This window comes from Miniopterus natalensis, chromosome 2 (genome assembly GCF_054644295.1).
Source record: "Miniopterus natalensis isolate mMinNat1 chromosome 2, mMinNat1.hap1, whole genome shotgun sequence".
In the NCBI taxonomy this organism is placed as follows: domain Eukaryota; kingdom Metazoa; phylum Chordata; class Mammalia; order Chiroptera; family Miniopteridae; genus Miniopterus; species Miniopterus natalensis.
This window is the reverse complement of record NC_142082.1, coordinates 123740279-123764530: the sequence shown is the minus strand read 5'-3', so window position 1 is coordinate 123764530 and position 24252 is coordinate 123740279. Positions and strand designations below refer to the sequence as shown.

The following is a 24252-nucleotide window of genomic DNA, read 5'->3' as shown; positions in this document are numbered from 1 at the left end:
TTTTAACTTTAGTATTATTTCACAGTATCTAGCCTAATTAGCATGGGATTTAAATGATTTTCCAAAATAGTTTATTGCAGTAATATAACAAAAGCCAAAAGAAAATAAAGTTATGTGTGTTGAAATGTATATTGTATGAATTATTTCAGGAGTACATTAGCTTGTAACGTGAAGGACACTTTTAATTGCCTATTATCTGAAAGTCGCATTGTTAATTGGGGCTGATCTCATACATATAAGGAATTGAAATATCTCAGAGATGGAAGAGTACTTCAGAAATCTCCTAGTCAAGCTACCCATATAAAATTCTAATTCTTTCTTTCTTACCATGTAATTATTTACTCTATACCAGAATACCTTCTTATGACGGGAAATAACAACCTTTCAAAATAGCCTCCATCTCTGGAGAGCTCTGTTGGAAAGTCTCAAGTTTTCTTACAGGTCAATATGATTCTATAAGTAATGTTATTAAAAAGACCAACTAAGTGAGAAAATATCTTAATCAACATGTCAAGTAAACAGTAGAAAATGATTACATTCAAGGGTTGAAAAGGAATTCTTGCCAAATAAAATGCTTCTGGGACTAAAACAAACAGAAAAATAAAACACATTAATTACTGATTACTGATTGTGTTCACCTAGATAGGGAAAACAACAGAACTGTGATGTAAGTCAAATTAGACTCAGAAAGCCCCAAACTTTTCTTACTTTAAACATAGTCATGCAGGAGTAGAGTCAGAGGAATGGAAGCATGAGAGAGCCCCTTGACCTCGACCCCTGAAATTTCAACAAGTTAACCAACTATAATTCAACAAAGAATTCCCTACTCAATACAGAGGCATGCCTGAGAGACCTGCAAATTGAAACATAGAGGAGAAGGGATGAGAGCTCAGAGAACCCTCAGATGTAGCCCTGCAGCCAGGAGCTCAGGGCACGGCTGGGAGAAGGGAGGAGCTGGCAGCTTCCTTTAGATGGCAGGAACAGAGAGCTGCAGGGGGGCAGTCCAGCAGGGCAAGCTGAGCAAACAGGAACTGAGCCATCAGACACCTGACAGAGCTCAGGATTCTGCTGCAGGCTGCTGTCCACTGTCTGGTGGGAGGTGTTTCTGACAAAGAAATGGAACCATGGAGTCCTGCCACCACGTGGACTCCCAAGACTCACTTCCCATTGCCCTTGGTGTCGGGTCGAGGAATATTGTAGCTGTAAACCAAGAGCTATTGCAGTGGAACCACTGTTTCCCTCTGTGACTGATCCCTAGGTTTGGTGCTTGGGGTTATACCCCATGGAGGTCCGGGGTTGCCATTATGGTGAGAGCAAAACAAACCCCACCCCAAGAAGCATGACTGTACTGCCTTACGGAAGCCCTGGAGGTCAAGTCTGGGAGATCACAGAGGTAAAAAAATCTTGCAATTCAGGACCATCTACTGGAAAATAGTAGAAAGACCTCTTCAGAAAATGCTGCTATGAAAGGCATATTCATGCCTAAACAAAGGAGAGAAGCAAATACCATGAATAGCCATGGTAGCAAGGATGATCAGAAAGAAAATGAAAAATTCCCAGAAAGTAAGCTGGAATATATGGAAATATGTGATAAAAGTGACAGAGATTTCAAGATTGCAGTTCTGAAAATAATGAGATGCAAGAAAATACAGACAAACAATTCAGTGCACTCAGAACTGTGCCAAATAACATAATTTAATCATGGAACTAAAGCCCATCATATTCACTGTTCTGGGATTTATGCGAGGCATGTATACCAGGGGTGGGAGATCTTGTAGTCAATCTTAGAATTCTGCCTATCATAGCATAGAAATTATGAGAATGGGTCAGTTTTTGGATATGTTATGAAGATGAAGCTAATAATACCAGTTGAAGAATTTGACTTTAGGGGGTAAGTAGAATAGAATAATCTAGAATGATACCTATTATTATGTCTTTAGTTTGAACAACTGGGTAAATGATGATACCATTAGCTTAGGGAAGATCAGGAGATGTGTTTTATGTTTGTAGACATTAGGTAGAAATATTAACATGGGAACTGTAAATGAATTATGAAAAGAAACTAGCTATATGGATGTCTGGGATAAGTTTCTATTCTGGAGTAAAGGCCCTGAGGTAGAAATGAGTCACAGTTCTAAAAGAATCACCTTACCAGTGAGTGAATATGAAGACTTAATTTAAGAACTAAGTCTTAGAGCACTACAATATTTCAACCGCAGGCAAAGGAACTAGCAAAGGAGAAAGAACAGAGGCTAACAAGATAAGAGGGAAACCAGGAGGCTGAGGCAGGGCTGTTGCTCTGGCTTTGGGCCCTAGGCCTCCCAACGGGCATCTGAGCCTTGCCCGCCTGGCTGCTGCCCATTCTCCCAGCACGGTGCCCCTGGGTATCTGGGCGATCCCTGGGCAGCAGCAACGGCCAAGATGACAGATTATTATGGGGGGGCAGTGCTAGGAGCTGGAGGCGCAGGAGTCTATCTACCCCTACTCCTTTATAGTATCAGAAAATCCTCCCAGCTTCACCATTACTGTGACCACTGAGGCTAAAGAAAATGATGAAACTCTCTGGACCACCCTCTAGTTTTGTGTAGTGAAAAATACCCAGATGAAGTCCCCCTTTATGAAATGTTCTCACAGGAAAATCTAGAAGGTAATGATATCTCAGGTATTTTAAAATTAGCATCACAGTCAGAGGAAAACCTTAGTATGGTGATAACCTTTAGTGGCAGCTGTGCAAGAAAAATTAAATGAAATAGTGGATCAAATAAAAACTAGAAGAGAAGAAGATAAAAACAAGAAAAAGAAGCAGAAAAAGCTGAAAAGCAATTTTTTCACGGCACTCCTGCTACAATTGAGAATTGCTTAAACTGGAAAGCTAAGTTTGATGTAGAACTCTTGGACATTAAAAAGAAATGAATGAAAGAATAACAAGCAGAAAAAAAAATAAACGTAGAGGGAAACAGCTATTTGAAACAGATCATAATGTTGACACATCTGATATCTAGGTTTGGAGTATGCTGGGGACAGTATGGAGGTAGACAATCTTTGTTCCAGGAAATGGATGACTTGGAGCCAGAAGAGGATGGGCATGATCCAGACTTGAAGCCTGCTGAGCCAGAGTGACTTGACTGATTAGTGAACCACCTCAGTCTGCAAGGAGTCTTGACTGCCACAGTATCTCTAGCTATGATGAGAGGGTGTTGCTTTTCCTTTCTTTTTTCCTAAGAAAAAATAATTTTCAGGAGAATAGTCTTCTGATAGCTTTCATCATTGAGTTTAATAAACTGATTTTAAAATTTTAACAACAACAAAAAGATCAGAGGGAAACCAAAACAATGCTGATAAGAATACTTAGAAGCCAAGTGAAGAACATAAGCCAGGATGCACAAACCAGTTAACTACATGAGATGCTCCTGAAAGAATGAAAAAATGAGGAAGAAGAGATGACAATTCCATCTGATATGGTGAAGGGGTAAAAGTACTTGCTGATCTTAATAACAGTAGTGAATGTAGCCATATCCCATAACTATAGTGATAAGATGAAGCTACTTGTTGTTAGGATTAATTACTCTTCTTTCTACCCACCTACCTTACAGGCTTCTTTATCTTGAAATTTCTATCCCTTATGTTTCCTTTTATACAAATATTGTCAAGTCTACCTGTGAGGGATCTAGGTTGGAAAACATATTATTCAACTTATTCAAGTTTTATTTGGTATCTACTCAAAACAGGGAGTCATGGCTATTTTTCTTAAGAGTAGTTCGTAGAAAATAAAACCATCACAATATTATGAAATACTGGATAGAGAGAGTGGAAGGGAGAGAGAGAGAGAGAGAAACATTGATGTGAGAGAGACACATCGATTGGTTGCCTCCTGCACGTGCTCCAACCTGGAGCTGAGCCTGCAACTGAGGTACATGACCTTAGCTGGAATAGAACCTGGGACCCTGCAGCCCATGGGCCAACACTCTAATCACTGAGCCAAACTGGCTAGGGCTAGAAATGAAAATAAGAGAGCTGAATTAAAAATTACAATGTGTAGTGGGCTGAATGATGGCCCCCAAAAAACATATCCAGGCCCTAAATCACAGAATCTGTGAATATTAACTTATATGGCAAGAGTATATATTGCTTTACATGGCAAAAAACAAACAAATAAACAAAAAAACACAAAAAACCTTGATTAAGATGAGGATCTTGAGAGGAGGATCTTATCCTGGTTTATTTGGCTGGGCTCAAAATGCGATTGCATGCATCCTTGTAAAAGATGCATCACTAGACACAGAAGAGGAGGAGGCAATGTGACCATGGAGGCAGACTTTGGAGTGAAATATCCACAAACCAAGGAACTCCTGAAGCCACCAGAAGCTGGAAGAATCAAAGAATTCTCTCTGTAAGCTTTTAGAGGAAGTACAGTCCTGCCAACACCTTGATTTTTTACTTCAGGCCTCCAGAACTGAGAGAATAAATGTTTTTTGTTTTAAATCACCCAGTTTGTGGTAATTTGTTAAAGTAGCTACAGCAAACTAATATAGAATGGAAGAATAAAACACATTTTTCCATAGAGAAAATACAAGTCAATGACAAATGACAATCTTGAAAAATTATCTCAGAACACAAAGATGGAGAATAGAAATCAAAATATATATGAAAAAAGAAATATTTAGGTGATATATCTATAAATTGATGTTCCTAAAGAACAGAGAATAATAAGTGGAAATAATAATCAAAGAAAATAAAATGTTTCTAATCTATAAAGATACCCATATAAAGATTAAGATAAGTCATAACTGTATCAGAAAAAGTGAACTGAAACAGTATTTTCATATATCATTTTCTAGTGGTTACTTTTAAATTTCAAAGATAAGAAGGGTGGCACATGTAGGGCAGCTTGATTGCTCTTCATGTGTAATCAACCTCAAAGATGAAGACTCATACATTTCTAAGCAAAATAAAACAAAGAAATACAAAACAGTATTGATTAGCTTAGCCTTGAACTTAGATGTTGGAGAAGATACAATGAAAGATGACCATGAGAATTTAAGCGTAAGTGAGAGATAATTTTATTAACTGATCTAGGAAAATATATAGGGTGGAGGGAAAATTGAACAAGAACTGTTTATTTTTAGACATGTTGCATCTGCAGGTGATAGCAGATGTAATTAAACATAACTTTGTAGTAGGTGCACCAAACACTGACCAGGCAATAGAATTCCACCTTTTTTGCATGGTGTCTATTATGAAAACAACTGTGGTCTGTTGGGAAAGAAATATGTTTTTTTAAAGCAGTATTAACCAAATACACATATATCTATATTTTAGATAGAAAGAAGCTGTTGTAAAAGCAGGTATGAAATCATCAGGCAATTAGCCTGAATACAGATTCAAAAACAGTCAGTTTAGATATATAGAAGATGTGTATTCCAGGAGAAAAGAGTGTAGGGAAGGAAAGAGATCTGGGATTTAGGAAAATGAATTGAACTTAAGACTGGACTCTTAAAAGAAATAAATCATAATGTCCAAAAATATCTAGCAAAGGAAATTTTCTTTATTTAATAGTTAAGGAAATACAGTCTGGCAGGTGGTACTATTTTCTTTACTTCATGAAAAGACAGCTAGAATATATTTTCCAGCCTCCCTGCTCGCTAGATCCAGGGGATCTATGTGGTGGAGGATTCAGATACCCTAGAGGGTGGCAGAGCCATAAGGTGAAATGAGCCAGTGCACCATAATGACTGCATGGAGGAAACTTCTCCTCCACCACTGCCAACACCCATGTACAATTAAATGAATTCTGCCTTCCATAGCATGGAAATGGCAAGAAAAGGTCAGATTCGGGATATAATTTGAAGACTGAGCTAATTATACCTGCTGATAGATTTAACTTTAGGGGTAAATGGAATAGAATAATCAAGGACGATGCCTGTGTGTTTAGTCTGAGCAACTGGATGAATGGTGATTCCATTAAATCACATAAGGAAGATTTACAGAGGAGCAGAGCTTGGGGAAAGATCAAGTGTTCTGTTTCAGACCCATTAGATGGAGAGAAAAAAAAATGGGGAAATGTAAATGATCCGTGAGAAAGAGGTAGTCAGATGAAGTTCTAGGATAGGTTTCTAAGCAGGAGTGGGAACTACAGGAATAAAGGCCCCGGTGCAGAAATGAGTCCTGAATGAGATTGCCTTGTGAGAGGGGAAGTATGGAAAACAGAACAGAGGAGACCTAAGAACTGAGCCTAACATCACTAAAATAGTTCAACTTCAGGCAAAGGAGCTGGCTAGTGAGGTAAGAGGGGAGCTAGAATTATGCTGGCAGATTTTTAAAATGACATTTAAACTTATTTTCTCATCAGTCTCTTTTTATTATATATGAGGTTGCTCTCTTTCCATGCTTTTCTGCAAACATAGTAATTTATGACTTGAAGATACATCAGATTGTAATCATTTAAACATTTTGAAAAGCAGTTTAAATACATAAAATGCAAACAATGCATGTAACTCATTTGAAGTAATGACAATATGAAGAGCTATGACAAATTCACAAATGCACAATGACAACAGTGTCACATTCACTACCTAGCCAATTGTGATTTTAAGACATCAATATTAAGATGTATCTTGATTTCAGAGATGTTGAAATATGAAAAGGCATGCACCTTAAAATTATGAAATGTAGTATATAAGTGAAAGAAAAGATTTACAAAACAACATGCATCCTTACTATGTACAATAAAATAAAAACATGTTATATAAAATAACATTCTATTCACAGTTAAGTGCAACATTCTAATCTACCTCATATTTTAAAATATTGGTTGAAAAGCCCTAAATCTGATTTCATGACCTATTAATATTCATGACTTGCATTTTGAGAAATAATGCCAATTTACAATACTCTATATAGGTGTTTGTCAATGAAAAGAAAGAATGGGGTAGGTATGTAGAGCTGAATGAAATCAATTTTTTATAACTTTGGTTGCTAATGCATTTTTATAGGCTAAAGAAAGCCATCAATAAATAGGGAATGATAGAATATATTAGAGCATATAAGGGATGGGGAAGAATATAGAGAGCAAGTTCTGCCTGGAAAAAGGCAGGAGGAGAGAACTATAAGAGAAAATGTAGAGAAATTCTTAATAGTGAAATTTTTCTTCCTTTCTTATTTAATGTGGCTCGTGGGGTTTAATGTATTTTATTGATCTTGCAAAGGATTTGTGGATTTATTTATCCTTTCTCATTCTTTTGTTTATTTTCTGTTTCATTATTTTGAGACATTCAATCTTCCAAGTGTTTTTAGGGGGAGGGGTTGTTATATGTTGCTGTGTCTGTTAAGATACACAACATTCCTTTATCTGTAATCCTACTTAAGATTGAGCATATTTACAGCTATATATTTTCTCAGATTACAATTTTTGCTGGACCTTAGAATCTCATATGATACAGCCTCTTTCTTGTTGCTTTCTATGGGTTATAATTTTAGTTCATTTTAATAAAATATATTTAATACTTGACACATATTCATGATAGAAAATTCAAAGGTATCAAGGAGAAAGTAATGTTTCCATCCCTGTCTTCTAGTTACCCTCCCCAATATTTTATACTAAAAGACATATTCTGTGCTTATCCAAGAGTATACCAGTCTGTGTGTGTGTGTGTGTGTGTGTGTGTGTGTGTGTGTGTTCATAATTCAAATAGGAGCATACCACACTTCTTGTGGTGTTCTTTAATTGTTTTTACTTAATAATATAACTGGAAGTTTCCAGATACTTTTTAATAGTTCCACAGTGGTGTTTTTTTAATGGATGTGCAAATGTTTATTTAAGTAATGTTCCTTTTTTGCTGGGCATTTAGGCTATTTTTATTACAACCATAATTATTCAGGTAGACATAATTCTTATATGAGTTAATAACTGTAATGTGATTTCATAGTCATGGAGTTACTAGGTCAAAGATTATGTGTACCTTTAATTTGGGTAGATATTACTAAATATCTATTCATGGTTGCACCATTTTTTATTACAAAATTATTTTTACATCCACTTATGAGAAAGACTACTTTTCAACTTCCTTGCTAACATATTTTCAAACATTTTGCTATTTGCTGCTGTGAATTTAGTATATCTTTAATTTTCATCTATTTTACATGAGTTTAGGTTTCTTTTTGTATGTTTCAGAATATTTTAATTTCATTTTCTGGGACCTGACTGCTCCTATTCATTTACTATTTTAAGTTGTTGGACTTTTTTTTTTTTTTCAGTTATAGGAGTACTTTATATAAGCAAGAATATTAGCTCTTTCATGTTGTGTCATTTACAGTTATTTTCCCATTTTGATGTTTAACTTTTGATTTATATATACTGTAATTTATTTTTGCCAAATAGAACATTTTATTATTTAAAAAAGTATCAATACTTTTTTCATGGGTTTTGAGATTTGTGTTACGCTTATACAAGCCTTCCCAAAATATTATTATCTTACATTTTCTTCTAGGAATTCTTTATTTTTTTAACTTTTAAATATTTGATACACTTTGCTTCTGGACATTATGTATAAGAATGGTATAAGAATTAGTCTTTTGCTTAAAATAACCATAAAGGCTGGACAAAGTATACAAGAGGTAAGCAAAAGTAGGTTTATACCTGTGAGTACGCAAAACACAGAGTTTATTCTTGCATTATTAATTTACTAATTATTGTTATATTTATTTTTATTATTGATGTCTTATTATTACTATTATTATTTTATATCCTTACTTATGATTTATCTTTTAGGTAATTATGGCTAATAATTTAACCTACTTTTGCTAACCCCTGTATATAAAATAACTGTTTTCAGGCATTATAAAACAATCAATGCAGGGCTATGATCTTTACAAATAAAAATAACTCAATGGGAACCTTATATTTGTCTTGGTTTTCTCTCTCAGAGTATTCTCCAAACCATATCCAGAGAAACAGAATCAAAGCAAAGAATGTGTATTTTCTGGGAAAAAGACATATCAGTGTTTATTGATATTAGGGTATCTGGTATTTAGGACCAGGATCCCAAAGAGAAGAAGCTGCAGAGAAGAACCCCCAAAAGTCTATGTAAAAGTTTTCTGTGGTTCCTTGGTCAACTCTTAAGCTGCACATGTCAGGGCAAGATTCTGGAAGGACCTTGGAGCTTCTTGAGGGCTGAAGACCCGCACAGAGATTTCAGAAACTGCACAGTGCTGAGAAGACAGAGTTGCAGTTTGGGCCCAACCAAAATAGAGAGATGTTGGGGAATAGCCGGGGGCCTTACAAAGCAGAACATAAAAATCCAGAGAATATGTATACACTTGATTATATAAAAATTTAAAACTAACTTATAGCTAAAGAAATATCATAGATATAGCCAAAGAAAAAATATTATACTGGGAAAATATACTTGTGGAATATACGGCAGAGTTAGTTGCCTTAATTTACAAAAAAATCATACAAATAAAAAAAAGAAACAACCCAAGAGAATAATGTGCAGAAGATATGAAGAGGTTATTTCCTGAAAAGAAAATGGTCATTAATCATATGAAAAGATATTTTCACTCATAATTGAAATAATTGAGGTAAAAACAAAAATAAATGACCATTTTCCACTCATCCATTTGAAAATATGGAGAAGTATAATTGATACTCTGCATATGTAATGGGACAATAAATTGGTACAATCTTTTTGGATTTGGCAGTATAGCAAAAATTTTAAATATACTTACGTTTGACCTTGCAATCTTTGTATTAGGATTTTATTTTATTATTATCCTTGTAAAAGTTGGTCAAGATATACAAACAAGGATACTTATTATAGCATGTTTTAATAGCATGAAACTGAAATTTAAAAAACCAGTGACTCCAGTAATAAGCGACTGAGCAATTAATTTACATTATTATGTAACCATTGTAAAGACTGGTGTCTCTCTATGTACCACTATGGAAAGGTCTCACTTGTTGGATGAAAAAGGAAAATGCAGAACAATAGAATGGGTCTTTTTGTTACAGCAGCTAACATGAGAAAATGTAGTGATTCAATAGGATAGAAGTGAGAAATTTCTGTTTGATGGGTAGCTCTGTTCCATTTGTCATTTAAACACCCATTTTGCTCCTATCTTGTTTCTTCACCATCCTTGAGTTGCAGATATGAACTAGCTCAAGCTTATATTAAGGGAAAAGAGACATGTTGGTAGCTTGACCATCTCTTAAAGCACCAGGTGGGATGTGGCACACATCACTGCTACTTCCATTTCATTGACTATAAAACTGATCATCTAAGGTGCAAGGGAAGTTGGGAAATATAACTTGCCATTAATATAAGCTAAAATACTTTTATTTCTGTATTTCAAGAGAGATTTAGATTCTCAGCAGTCTCTATCACAACTATATAAGTACTGAGATTTTTGTGAAAAACTTTTTTCTTGAAGGAATCATAGAAGCTATTAACAGAAGTTATCTTTGGGAAACAGATGAAAAGTGGAAAATGGAGACATTTTTCCTCTTTAAGATTGTCCTTTTCTGTTTCCTTCTTTCTGCCATATACTTAGAAATATTATACATGTATTACTTTTATTTATTTACTTTTATAGCAACAGAGGATATCTGGATTGATATTGGAGAAATATTTAAGGCATTTTTAGAAGGTATAAGAGGATTTGTACGTCATTGTATTAATTAATGAGAGACAGGAAATAGTCAAGGAACATCCTCAAATACTTGGAGTGCCGGTGGTAATTGAAATCATGGGAGTAGATGGGATCGTCTGTGAGAGAGTAGAGAGTGAGAAGAGAACAGAACTGTTTAATATCATGGCACATTTAAGGGCAGTTAGAGGAAGTTAAAATGGCAGGGGCCACCTCAGAAGAGTGGCCAGACAGAAGAAAAAAACAAGAGTATGGTATCATAGTAGGCATGAGGTGGGGAGAAATGTTTTCAGAAGGAAGATTTGTCCAAAATTTCAAATTCAAAGAGGTCAAGTAAAGATTTAAAAATCAGATTTGAAAAGAAGTTCATTGATAAACATAGGAAGAGCCGTTTATGTGGAGTAAAATGATGCCAGGTTGGAATGAATCGAGGATTGTTTGTTGTTTTTGTTTTGTTTTGTTTTTAAAATGGGAATGATGTTTGTATATTTAAATATTGACATGCAATATATAATACTATAAAATAAAAATATTTTTTATAAAGAATAAAGGCATAAAAGAGATTAACCTTAGAAAGGAGAAGGAGTTAGTTTTTCAGTTTTATTAGAAAAGAAGGAAAGATGGGTGGGTATATTTGTCATATTTAGTGACAAAAAATTTCTCAAGTTCCAATCTAAAGTCCATTACGTTTCTCTGTGAAGTAAGATCATGCCCTGAGAATAAAGGGGAAAGTTTGAAGATGGAGTTTAGAGGATTGGGAAGGTTTGAAATAGTTATTATGGAAAATGAGAGAGGACTCTGACTAGGGAACCGCAGAAAGATTCTTTACCTAGTTTAATGATTTTTCTCCAGCAGCACCCAGTCGCCCTGAAGCAGACATGGAACAATTCAGACTGTAAGATGCCTTCATTTTTTCCAACACTGGGGTTTAATCAGGTGGATGTAAAAGAAAATAGTGCATGAGAGTTTCAGGTTTTTAGCTGAATATGCAAATATGAGAATCTGCCAAGACCTAAGCTAGATAGAGAAGAGACAAGGGGTGGATAGGGAGAAGATAGACTTGCAGTACCAGTGACATTAATGAACAAGTAAATAAGTGAGTAACCTAGAAGGACAGGAGGTTGCAGTCAGTGAGTGTAATGTGTGATTTTGTGAATTCAGAGGTAGAGCAGTTTTAGGGGATGATAAGGTCCAGGTCATGGCTACAAAATGACAATTACAGAATATTAGGAGTTTTGTGATGGTGAAGACATCCAGCAGCAGAGACCAAGTTATTGGACAAATCGTCCATAAGCATATTGTAATTATCTAGGTCCCAAAATTCTAAGACAATGGCACAATTTTAACTGAAAGGAAGATTGTAAGCCAGATGCCAAAAGGAGGAAGGAGGCATGATCAGAATAAAAATAGTATGCTGGGGAGGATTAGAGGATGGTGCAGCAAAATAATATCAGCCTTGAAGGAGCTTTGTCAGTGTTTAACTGTGGTCCCTAGTCCTTTAGTTCCAAGATGTGGAAGTGGAGGAGATGTAACCAACTGAGTTTTACAGAAAGTGATACAAAGTAACATAGCTTTGCACATAAAGGGATAATTTGAGGCAGAAAACACAGAATTCATACTTTCCTTGACCTTGAGTAAGTCTAGGAAGTAGTCAGAGTTTTGGCAAAGACATATTAGATGTATCAGAAGGAGAGCCAGACAGGATCTCTAAAAGATAATCTTCTACCCTGGCCAGTTTTGCCCAGTGGTTAGGGCATCAGTCCTTGGACCCAAGGGTTGTGGGTTTGATTCCTGGTCAAGGGCACTTACCTCAGTTGCAGGCTGATCCCCGGCAACCAACTGATGTTTCTTTCTCTCTCACATTTATGTTCCTCTCTCTCTCCCTCCCTCCCCTCCACTCTCTCTAACAAAATCAGTGGAAAGAATATCCTTGGGTGAGGATTTTTTAAAAAAAGATAATCTTCCTTGCTGTTTATTGCATTGTATTTTTCTCCAGCTTTCTGGGATAGATTATTTACATCTTCTTGGGAAACCTGTAGATGTCCAGATGTAAACCAGAAGCCGGGGTTGTGGTATTTCTCAATGATATACAGAAGTAGCGAAGTGAACGTGGTTATTGAATGTGGTGTAACTATTCTGGCTGTATGAGATGGAAAGATTACCATCTGTTTGATCGTCTTTTTCCATTGTTCTATGGACAATGTACAGACTATGTGAGTCTGTACATGGAGAACTCTGAAGAGAAAAATCTGTTTACAAATTGTAATTGCTAGATTATCAATCCATGGAGCTGAAGTACCTCCTTCATGAACAAAGTGGTGGCAGAAATGGTCTAGTGTAAGCAATGAAAGTTCCCATCACCACCAGAATTGTGTTCTCCTTCTGGAACAGTATAGTTCTATTATAAAATTTGAATAATGGTCTTCTAATGGACTTTGGGTTGGAGATAGGTATAGTTACCCATTAGGCCAGCCAGGCAACATGTCCCTAGCTAGGGCGTGGATGCAGGTCCTATAAGTGGCAATATACTGAAGGTGTGGCCAGATATGAGTCTAAGAAAAGTTCAAAGACCTATATGCCTAATGTTTGTTTTTATAGTTTCCAATAAACACTTAGTAAATAAGCAATCCTGTTTAAATGACTAGTATTAATGACCCTCTCCTCACTCAAAAATAACTTTTTCCTACTTATCACCTCTATCTTTCTTATCCTAGGTCTTTTATGTAAGCGTCCCAATTCATATCTACTTTTGGGCCTCTTTTTCTTACTTACCTTAGGGCAATTGGTGTAATAATTTTTTTTATTTTTTTTTTAAGTTCTTACCTGAAAATATTTTTTCCATGGCTTTTCAGAGAGAGTGGAAGGGGGAGAGAGAGAGAGAGAGAGGGAGAGAGAAACATTGATGTGAGAGAAACACATTGATTGGTTGCCTCCTGCATGGCCCCAGAGCCTGCAACCAAGATACATGCCCTTGGCCGGAATCGAACCTGGGACCCTTCAGTCCACAGGCTGATGCTCTAACCACTGAGCAAAACCAGCTAGGGCTGATGTAATAATTTTTCACTTCTCCCCTCTGCTCTATACACTGGGTTAAAGCAACTTTGTAAAATTCCATTTAAATTTATTTGCTTGTTTATATATTTATGTATTTTTCGTGTAGACCTCAAAGTAATCCACACAGCTAGGTCTTTGGGACAGTAAACACTTCAGAACTGTTTATACATATGTGCCAACCAGAAAGCAATTAATTATAAAACATTTTATAATGTCCATTTTTAAAAGGGAAACTTCGCTACAAACTAAGATGAAAGAAGGTTTAAAACTCACTCATATTTACATTGCAATATTTTGTTTCGAGGACATGGAAATTAGTTTCAGAAGAAATTTCTGGGTAGGGGGTGGGAGAAAGGGAAGAATGCATTTCCAATTTAAGTACTTTTTTGAGTCCTTTTTCTTAATTAAATCACCTTTATAAACTAACAAAAAATTTGAGACTTTTTCTAACTAACTGTTTTCTGCTTTTTTGTAGAGGAAATCTGAGGAGAAGGCCTTATCAACAAGGAGTATTTTGTACTCAATGTAGCAGATATGACAGATGCACAGATTTTCTATGCAGTAAGACAAAGAAAATAACTTTAACATGAAAAAATCCATAGTGCATAGGACAACAAGAGAAATGAAGTGTTGAACTCTAGTTTTTTATTGTCATATTAATATTTTTCCTTTGGTCAGAAAGGTATTATATTATCAAAAGATGGCCGAAACAGTCTCATCTTTAGATTTTTCTAAATTGTACAGCCTTTTCTGCCCTCTCTTACCTCTATTCCTGCCCTGAGGACATACCAGAATGTCTGAAAAAAGAAATAAGAACTGATAGCTATATCCTGAAAAAGCTTCGCAATTAATTCCTAAAACAGCAGCCAATTTGAAAATGACTGCTCTAAAGGATAAGGTATTCCAAAATATTTATAAAGAGAAAAGAAGTAAAGTAGCAAATGTTTAATAGTTTTTCTTTTAGTTTTCACCCCAAAATATTTCAAAAGATAAAAGTAGAAAATATGTTGGATTGATTTTTGTTTTGTTTTGTTTTTCCAAACATAAGAGTATATAATCCAAAAAGTATAATTACCTGGAATATATGATACTTACAGGAATAAATTGGTAGGGGTAAATTCACACAGTAGGGACATATTATGCTTTTGTGTTAAAGAAACTAGTGGACAATTTCATCATAATGCCAGTGCTGGGGTGAATTCACTCTAACATTTCTGCCCTTGGTTCCCTTGAATCAAGGTGCAAAGTCTTGCCCTTCCTCTTCCCTTTTTCTTTCTTTTCCTGAAACATTCAGCCCTAAGGCCATTAGGTACGTCAGAATGAGGTAGGCATCTACCCAGAGGGCAGCCAGATGTGACATGTTGAAGCCTAAGCAGGATGACAAGGAATCTGTACACAGTGCAATTGACATGGGGAGACAGCCTGAGCAGGATGAAGATGGTATCCATTTGGGAATAGGGTCTTTTATGGGAAGTTAGAGCTCTCATGGAGTGACTCAGTGACACTGCATGAGGTCAGAGGTCAGGCTTGGAATATCAGAGACACATCATGATGAAGGAATGTCCATGCAGGGTGGCTCAGTATGTGATATCTGAGCCCAAGTAAAGTGACGACAGCAGCAACATGGGGTGGGAGGGAGAAGCCTGGCATGGAGTATCGGAGTCCGAACAGGTAAGGAAGGCATCCATGGAGGGATGGTCTGGCACTGGTTGTTGGAGCCCAAGGAGAATGAAGAGAACGTTCACATAGGGGTGGCCTGGCAAGAGGTGTTAAAACGGGTGAAAGGGCAGATGTTAAAGCAGGTGAGAGGGCATCCGTATTTAGGAGCAACTTTGCATGTGATGTCGGAGTCCAAACTAAGTAAGGAAGGCTTTAATATGGGGTAGGTGGCCTGGTACCAGCGGGGTCAGAGCCCTAGTGGGGTAAGGAGCAAATCCACACTTTGGAGAAGTTCAAAGCTGGGTTCCAGAGTCTGAGCAGTGTAGGAGAGGGGTCCAAGCGAAGGATCAGATTATAGATTGCCAGATTAAATGCAGGATGCCCAGTTAAATATGAATTTCAGATAAATGAAAAATACTTTTAGTATAAATATATCCCTAAAAAATTATTTGTTGTTTTCTGAAATTCAAATTTATCTAGGCATCTGCATTTTTTTTTGCCAAACCTGGCAACTCCTCTAACCTGGTGTGGAGTATCAAAAACCAAGCAGCATATGGAGGGCACCTAGGTAGGGGAAAAGGTGGAGGCAGTGATGGAAGATTAGAAGCATACTGGGGGAATGAACAGATAAGTAAATAGGTTAAAGATAATGGGAGCCAGTTCTCTCACTATCAGGTAATGGATTACAAATATGTAAAGGAAGAAAATTAGCATGAATCTTGTGATGAATTGGAATTAGAGGTATTGGAATTTAAGGATTTCAATAAGTATAAGTATAGCCTGGCCGGCGTGGCTCAGTGATTGAGTGTCAACCTATGAACCAGGAGGTCATGTTTCGATTCCCGGTCAGGGCACATGCTCTGGTTGTGGGCTTGATTCCCCAGTAGGGGACGTGCAGAGTGCAGCTGATCAGTGACTCTCATCATTGATATTTCTATCTCTCTCTCCCTCTCCCTTCCTTTCTCTGAAATCAATAAAACATATTTTAAAAATAAATGAATAAATAAACTAGATGTAAATATTTATATATGTATGTTCCCTTGCTCTGAGGTAGCCTTAAAGCAATGCCTCCACCCCCACCCTCAAAGCAATGAGCACAACTAGCACATAGATCTTGGTTTCTAAATTGCAGTCTTCACTCAAAGGGACCAGAGCTTATTGGAGGAAGGTTGAATTCCAGGCCTAGAATAGGAGAAATATAAGATAAACTCAGAATATCTTTTTATACCTGAAAGCAAGAAACTGCTCAAAGAGTAATGGGGACATGTAACAAAAAGGACACACGAGGACACAGAAGCCATCTTAAAGGGTTCTCACTGGTCAAATCTGAGACAATTTGAGCATGGAAATAATGATAATAATTAACTATAACTCATTGGATAAAACAGGAGAAACTATATTTCATAGTGATATAAATTAATAAATGAATAAATTAAAGTTTGGTGAGGAACAGTGTAATATAGTTCCAAAGTAACTCCTCGTAAAAATAATTACTAAGGGGATAAGAGTAACTTCACAATGGAGAAGCTTGACAGAAACCACCCTACTAAAGTGATCAGAGTGAACATCATCAGTAAGAAAACATTTCAAAACTACATGCCACCTGAGAGGAGGTGATGAGAAGAGCACAACATCACTTCTGTGGTATTCCTGCCAAAGATGCATAACCTAATCTAATCACAAGGAGGCATCTAATAAATCTAAATTGCAAATTTGTTTTAAAAATTGAGGATACCTCTACAGAACAACTGGCTTATTATCTCCAAAAATGTCAAGATTATGAATGTCAAATAAAGGATGAAGAATTGTCCCAGCCTGAAGGAAATAAAGAGACATGAATACAAAATGTAATGTGTAATCCTGAACATGATGCCTTTGCTACAAAGGATACTATTAGCACAATTGGGGGAAAACTGAAAAACAAACAAACCACAAAAACATTAGTTGGTAGTAATGTAACAATGTTAATTTCCTAATTTGGATGGCTGTGTATGGTTATTTAGAGGAATATCCTTGTTTGTAGAAAATACAAAATACTCTGGGATTTATGAGTATCGGATTGATACTTGCATTAAAATGTTTCAAATTATAAATTATTTGGCACTAGCTTTTTTGCCTCAGTGGTTAGAGAGTTGGACCTCGGACTGAATGATCCCTGGTTTGATTCTAGTGAAGGGCATATACCTTGGTTGCAGGGTCAATCCCTGGCCCCGGTCAGGGCCCATGCAGGAGGCAACCAATTGATGTGTCTCTCTCACATCAATGTCTCTCGCTCTCTCTCTCCCTTCCACTCTCTGAAAAGCAATGGAAAAAACTATCCTCAGATGAGGATTAAAAACAACAACAAACAAACAAATATATATGTGTGTGTGTGTGTGTGTGTGTGTGTAGCTATATAGATATATAGATATAATTTGTATTGAATAAAAAAGTTATTTGTACTGATTGAAACATTTGTAAGGTAAGGATTCTTTTAAGCTTTTAAAAATTTCTTAAAAATTGCAAAATCTAAGGAAAGCAAATCAGTGTGAAGATTATTTGATATACTCCAAAGGAGAGATGAGGCTCACATTGGAGTATTTGTAAGAGTAATAGAGATGAGACAAATTTGATTAATATTTACGAAGTAAAATTAGCAAGTCTTAGAGTTTAATCTGATAAGATGATGGAAAAAGATAGAGTCTAATATAAATGTCAGTTTGGGGGTTTGGGTGACTAACGGTGCAATTTATTGAGATATGAAATATATGAAGAGAGGATGTTATGCAAAATAGAAGATAATTAGCTTTAAATACCTGTTTAACATCTGTAGAGATAAGACTAGTAAGCTTAAGGTACAGATCAGGGCTGTATTTCAGAATCATTAGCATATCGATAAGACAAAAAATACAAAAAAGGAAGAATGCACCCAGGTACAGCACATAGACAAGAATAGTATACCAGGAATGGAATCAGGGGGAAAGGGGGGGAGGGGGAAGAAAACAACGAAAATATGGGAAAAGAATGAGGGAAACAGTAGGAGAGAAACAAGAACAAGAGGGTACCCTAGTGTACTCATTGAACTGGCAACATGGAGATCATTAGGGACCTGAGAGAGCTTTCAGAGGAATAGTAGGATAGCAACCAAATTTCCAGGGGTTGGAAGCAAAGAAGTAGAAATATCTACTGTAATATCACTCTTTCAAAAAGCTTGGTTAAGGAATTTCCAGTTTAAAGTAGCATCTTACTAGTAGATTCCAACAAAACTTCTCTTAATTTTCCATTAAAATGCCAGTAAAGACTCTTTTTATTTAGATAATAAAATATATTTATTTAGTAGTAACTGTGTGCCAGACATTGTACCATGCAGTGGGGGGTAAAATGGTAAGGAGAGAGACATACTTCCTCCCCACTTTGAATTTACAGTCCAGTAAGGAAGATAGGAATTTAAAATAAGAAATAATATTATAAAGGATAAAACTATTATTTTTAAATTTTATTTATTTATGTAAAGTTCTGTAAATTCTAATATAAGTATAGATTCAAGTTATCAGCATTACAGTCAAGATACAGAACAATTCCATCACACCAAAAGCAAATAAACATCTCCCTTCTGTTAACCCTTTATAGTCACACAGTTCTCCCACCACTAATTCTGGCAATCTGCAAGCTGTTCTGCAGCACCTTAGTTTTGTCTTTTCAAAAATGTCATATAAATGGAATCATACAGTTTGTAACCTTTGAAAACTGGCTTCCCTTGCTCAGCAAGATCCTTTGAGATTTATACAGGTTGTTGTATATACTAATAGTTTGTTTCTTTGCTGATTAATATTCCATTACATAGGTGTGTTATCAGAGAATTGCATGGGTGGAATTTTTTCATTGCTAGTGGAAGTGGGGTTCTTTACGATATCTTGAGAAAAAGAGTTTTCTAAGACTCACACAGGAGAATGAGTGATTAACATTTGTGTGTAATTATATACCTTGGTTTCCAAAGCCCCATTTCCCTTAAAACAGTCCTAGAAAATGTGCAGCTGGGAACTCAGCAGAGCTAAAAGCAAAGCCAGTGTCCAGAGTTTCCATTCCATGGTGGAATTGAGTCTGGCACAGCATCAGGCTAATTCCAGTCCATGAGTCCATCATGTGGGGTCCACATGGCCATCACCCATGTGGGCAAATGCGCGGGAGCGCACTCCCTGCAACAAGAGTCCCAAGAGAGCAAGAAGGCCAAGAGAGCAAACTCCTCTGTTTAAGAGTTTATGTTTCTCAAATTTCATGCCCTGGCAGTGGCCACGCCTATTCTGGCCAATAACTTGCTCCCAGGTGTAGTTGATAGATAAGCACTTTCCCACCTCATCCGGACCTTACTGGGCATGAATCTATCGTCCAGTCCTTTCCCCCATCGATCTTCAGGAACAGACCTGGAAAAAGTTAAACTGCAGCATCCTGGCACAAATGGCATTACCTATATTATCTGACCTTCCCTTTACTCTTTTCCTGTTAATTAATAACCAGGTTATTACAATGGTATCAGATGTATCACAGTTTGTTGATCCACTGATTTATTGAAGAACATTTAAGTTGTTTCCTGTTTGGGGCAATTGTGAACAGAGCTGCTAAAAGCATTTGTGTACAGGTTTTGATTTTCTCTCATCATTGATATTTCTATATCTCTCTCCCATTCCCTTCCTCTCTCTGAAATCAATAAAAACGTATTTAAAAAAAATACCTCAGGACAATGAGGTTCTGATTAGTAATAATCTTAGGAACAAAGCCTATCGTCTGTTGATCACAGAGACAGAGTGTTGGTCAAACTAGAGATGACATTTAGGCCTCAGTTGTGTTTCAGCTCCAGGCCCAGAAAAGCAGCAAAACCAGATGGAGCAACACCATGGCTGACATCAGGATCAGATGCAATGATTAATGATCCCTTACCTAGTGCTGACCAATCAATAGAGACCAATGACCCTGAAAGGACACATCTGGAATGCTGATGAATATTCTATTGAGAGTTTCCCCTGAGATCTTTCCTAAAATTTCTGCCTTTAGAAACAGATAAAAATTCTTAAGGCAAGGAACCCAGTGTGCACACACTCTCACTCTCTCTGGAGCACACCAGTCCTTATAATTTTTTTTCTTTTACAGATTGCCCTTTTGTAATAACTCCTATAATCTTTTTACCTAACCCCAGTATTCAAATATTTTTCTCCTATGTTTTCTTCTAAAAGTTTTATAGCTTTATATTTAGATCTATGATTTATTTTGAGTTAATTTTTGAATACAATGTAAGGTTTATGCTAAAGTTCTTTGATTGATTGATTGATTGATTGATTGCTGCTTACACATGGAAGACCAAGTATTCCATCACCATTTGTGGAAAAGACTGAACTTTCACCATTGAATTGCTTTTACACTTTTATCAAAAATTAGCTTATTCTATTTAACGTATGCTTAGTTTCCTGATCTGTAGATTTTCCAAACTTGAGAAGTTTTCAGGCATTATTTCTTCATATATATTTTTTCCACACTACACTCTTTCTCTTCTCCCTCTGGGATCCCGATGACTTTTTGTTGTTGTCCCACAATTTCCCTGAGGCACTCTTGATTTTATTTTCTTAAAATATTTGTTCTCTCTGTCTTTAAAACTAGATAACTTCCATAGATCTATTGTCTTTAAGTTCACAAACTCTTTCCTCTGTCATCTCTGTTTTGCTATTGAGTCTTTCAGTGAGTTGTTTTTTGTTTCATTTTTTTGGTGCAGTCCTAAAGCAGAAAACACAGCTAAGCCATGCCATGACTACTAACCACAGAAACTCTGAGATAATAAGTGTGTGTTGTCCTAAACTGTTAATTTTGTGGTAATTTGTTACATAGCATAGAAAACTAATACAAATAATACTAAAAATGATTGGTATAGGGCCTATACAAAAAACAACAACAACAAAAACACTAAGGAAAATAGAAAATAACAAATGGCAAAATAAAATATTATTATTATACTGCTGTGAAACACTTAGAAAATGAAAGCAGACATATCTTCAAAAATAGTTAATAAAGCAGCTTAAAACAAGATCAAAGGAAAGACAAAGGTCAAGGAAAATATGTGAAGACAACAGGATATGAAACTGCTGATAAAGCATGGGAAAAATGTGAGAGAGAAAAAATAAAACAATTACAGAAGTGAAGGGCACATTGAAAACACCACAAGGAACAAAAATATGCTAAAAACAAAAGGGATAAAGAGAAAATTATAAACATACACTTCAGATTCAATGTGCAAATAACTGGAGGCCCTGAAGAACAGAACCAAAATAATAGAACAGAAAATAAGCTAGAGATATTTAAAGAAATAATTTAAAAATTCATGAATAAAAATTTTGAATCTAGACATTGAAAATGGATGCTATGGAGTGTAAATTGGTGTAGCCACTATAGAAAACAGTAGGAGGGCCCTCAATAAATTAAAAATAGAACTACCATATGCTCCAGAAATTCCACTTGTAGGTATTTATCCAAAAAAATTAAAAAGTAACTCAAAAAGATATATACCTCCATGTTTATTGCAACATTATTTACAGTAGCCAAGATATAGAAACAACCCAAGTATCCAACAATGGATAAATGGGTAAAAGAATTGTAGTATATATAAACAATGGGATATTATCTTGCTGTAAAAAAGAATAAAATCTTGCCACTTGTAACAACATAGATGGACCTTGAGGGCATTATGGTAAGTGAAATAAGTCAGTCTTAACTTCTTTATCTTTTCCCAAACTTGAGAAGCTTTCAGCAATTTCTTTTTATATTTTTTTCAGCACCACATTCTTTCTCTTCTCCTTCTGGAACTCTGATGACATGAATGTTATAGTCCTTTATACAGGATTGTCAATTGCCAACACCATTACTACCAAACCAGTGTAAAGTCAGTTCTGTATTATAGAGCTAAAATCAGGAACTAAGTGTGCTTCAGTGAATAGAAGGGGAAAATTCAGGCTGGTGTTAAACTTCTTTACAATAACAGTCAATGCTAAGAGACAGTGGAGTGATGCCCATGTTGTCCTTAAATATAAAAAGTATCAACCAAAAATTTATATACAAACTGATTACTCAAGTATAAGCAAAGAGACACATAAATGGAAACATGCAGTGACTTGTGGTGTATCTTTTTCATGAACATTCCTTCAATAAACTTCTAGAGGATGGCTTTCACCAAAAAGAAGAGATGAATGGAAAAGCAAAAAGCAGCACTAAAAGAACTATCCAGAAACATTGAATCTTTATTGATAGACAAAAATGAAAATGAATCTGAAACTTATAATTAAAAAACAATATAAAAATATAACTTTTCCAATATACAAATGGTGTAAATAATAAAACTTGGGAGGAGAAAAGAAAGGTTAAAAAATATGTTTAATTTCCTCATCTTTTAGAGGCAGAGGCAAAAAGATATTATTTAAGCTGATAAATCAAACAAGAGAGATGTGGATGATCTGAAATGCTGGCGGGTTAGGTGGAAGCTACACTCACCTCCTTCCAGAACCAAACTGGAATTAAAACTAAAGTATGGAAAAATAATCCTGATTAAACAACTGAAGACTAGCTGGAGAGAAACCTTATAACCAAGGACTTACAGAGGAGGCCACATAGAGGCTGTTGGGAGAAACAGATGCATGAAATGACTGGCCAGGCAGATCTTGATGCTCAGCTTGGTCCTTTTCACATGCACCCAGGCTTAGCAGAGGGAGCCACAAGATGTGGATCACTGATAGCTCCAAACAGGTTGCCCAGGGTCTGACACAGCTGGTGCCTGACATTGGCCTGCACCAGGGTAAATCCAAAGAGGCCCTGATCCAATACACCCAGTGGCCAGCTTCAAACAACAGAGCAGGATCCAATAGGTTTCACAAGCGGCATATCATCAGGGAGATCTCGGCAGGACCAAACCTGGCTGAAACAAATTCTACTTTGTGTGATCAGCACCTGCACAATATTTTGCATGCTATGTTGAGGGTTGAGCCTCACTGCCAACCAGACTGAGGGTCAGCCCCACACACAAACTTCCTAATAGCAGTCAAGATTTAATTAGAAAAGGAAGGTCCACCTAACACAAGGGACATTCTTAGAGCATCCAGCTCAGGTAATCAGGGAGACTACACCACTGGGTCACACAGGTCACCTACTACATAAGGCCACGCTACAAAGACTGGAATTTATAGCAGATCTACCTACTATATAGAAACAAAAACAAAGAGGCAGCCAAGATGAGAAGACAAAGAAACAGACCCCAAATGAAAGAAAAAGAGAGTTCTCCAGAAGAGCTGCATGACATGGAGGTAAGTAGTTTATCAGATATAAACTTCAGAGTAATGATTATAAGGATGCTCAACAGCATGAAAAAGGACATAGAAACCATTAAAAAGTACCAATCAGAAATGAAGAATGCCATAAAGAATATACTGAAAGGAATAAATAGTAGGCTCAATGAAGTGGAGGAATGAATCTGCTATTTGGAAGAGAAAGTAGGGAAAAAAAACCCAACTGGAGCAGCAAAAAGAAAAAAAAAAATTTAATGAGGATAGTTTAAGGGATCTTTGGGACAAATGAAGCATAACAACATCCTCAATCACAGGGATTCCAGAAGGAAGAGAGAAAGAGCAAGGGATATGAAACTTAATTGAAGAAATGATTAAAAACTTCCCTAACCTAGTGAAGGAAAAAGACATACAAGTCCAGGAAGCACAGACAGTCCCAAACAAGATTGAACCAAAGACGACCACACCAAGACACATTATAGTTAAAATGGCAAAAATTAAAGACAAAATGAGAATCTAAAAAGCAGCAAGAGAAAGGCAGTTATTTACCTGCAAGGGAGGGCCCATAAAGCTGTCAGCTGCTTTCCCAAAAAAACAACAACAT

At 36.2% G+C, this 24252-nt stretch overlaps 1 protein-coding gene and 1 pseudogene across 1 annotated transcript in view; both read left to right on the top strand.

The window, feature by feature from the left end:
* The window catches only part of GLIPR1L2 (GLIPR1 like 2), a 43870-nt gene that overhangs the window by 9682 nt on the left and 9936 nt on the right, over positions 1-24252 (top strand). Inside the window, exon 4 of the mRNA XM_016199311.2 lies at positions 14174-14259. Within this exon, the coding sequence (XP_016054797.2) occupies positions 14174-14259 (86 nt within the window). The remainder of the gene's footprint in view (positions 1-14173; positions 14260-24252) is intronic.
* On the top strand, positions 1125-3120 carry LOC107526609 (RWD domain-containing protein 1 pseudogene; annotated as a pseudogene).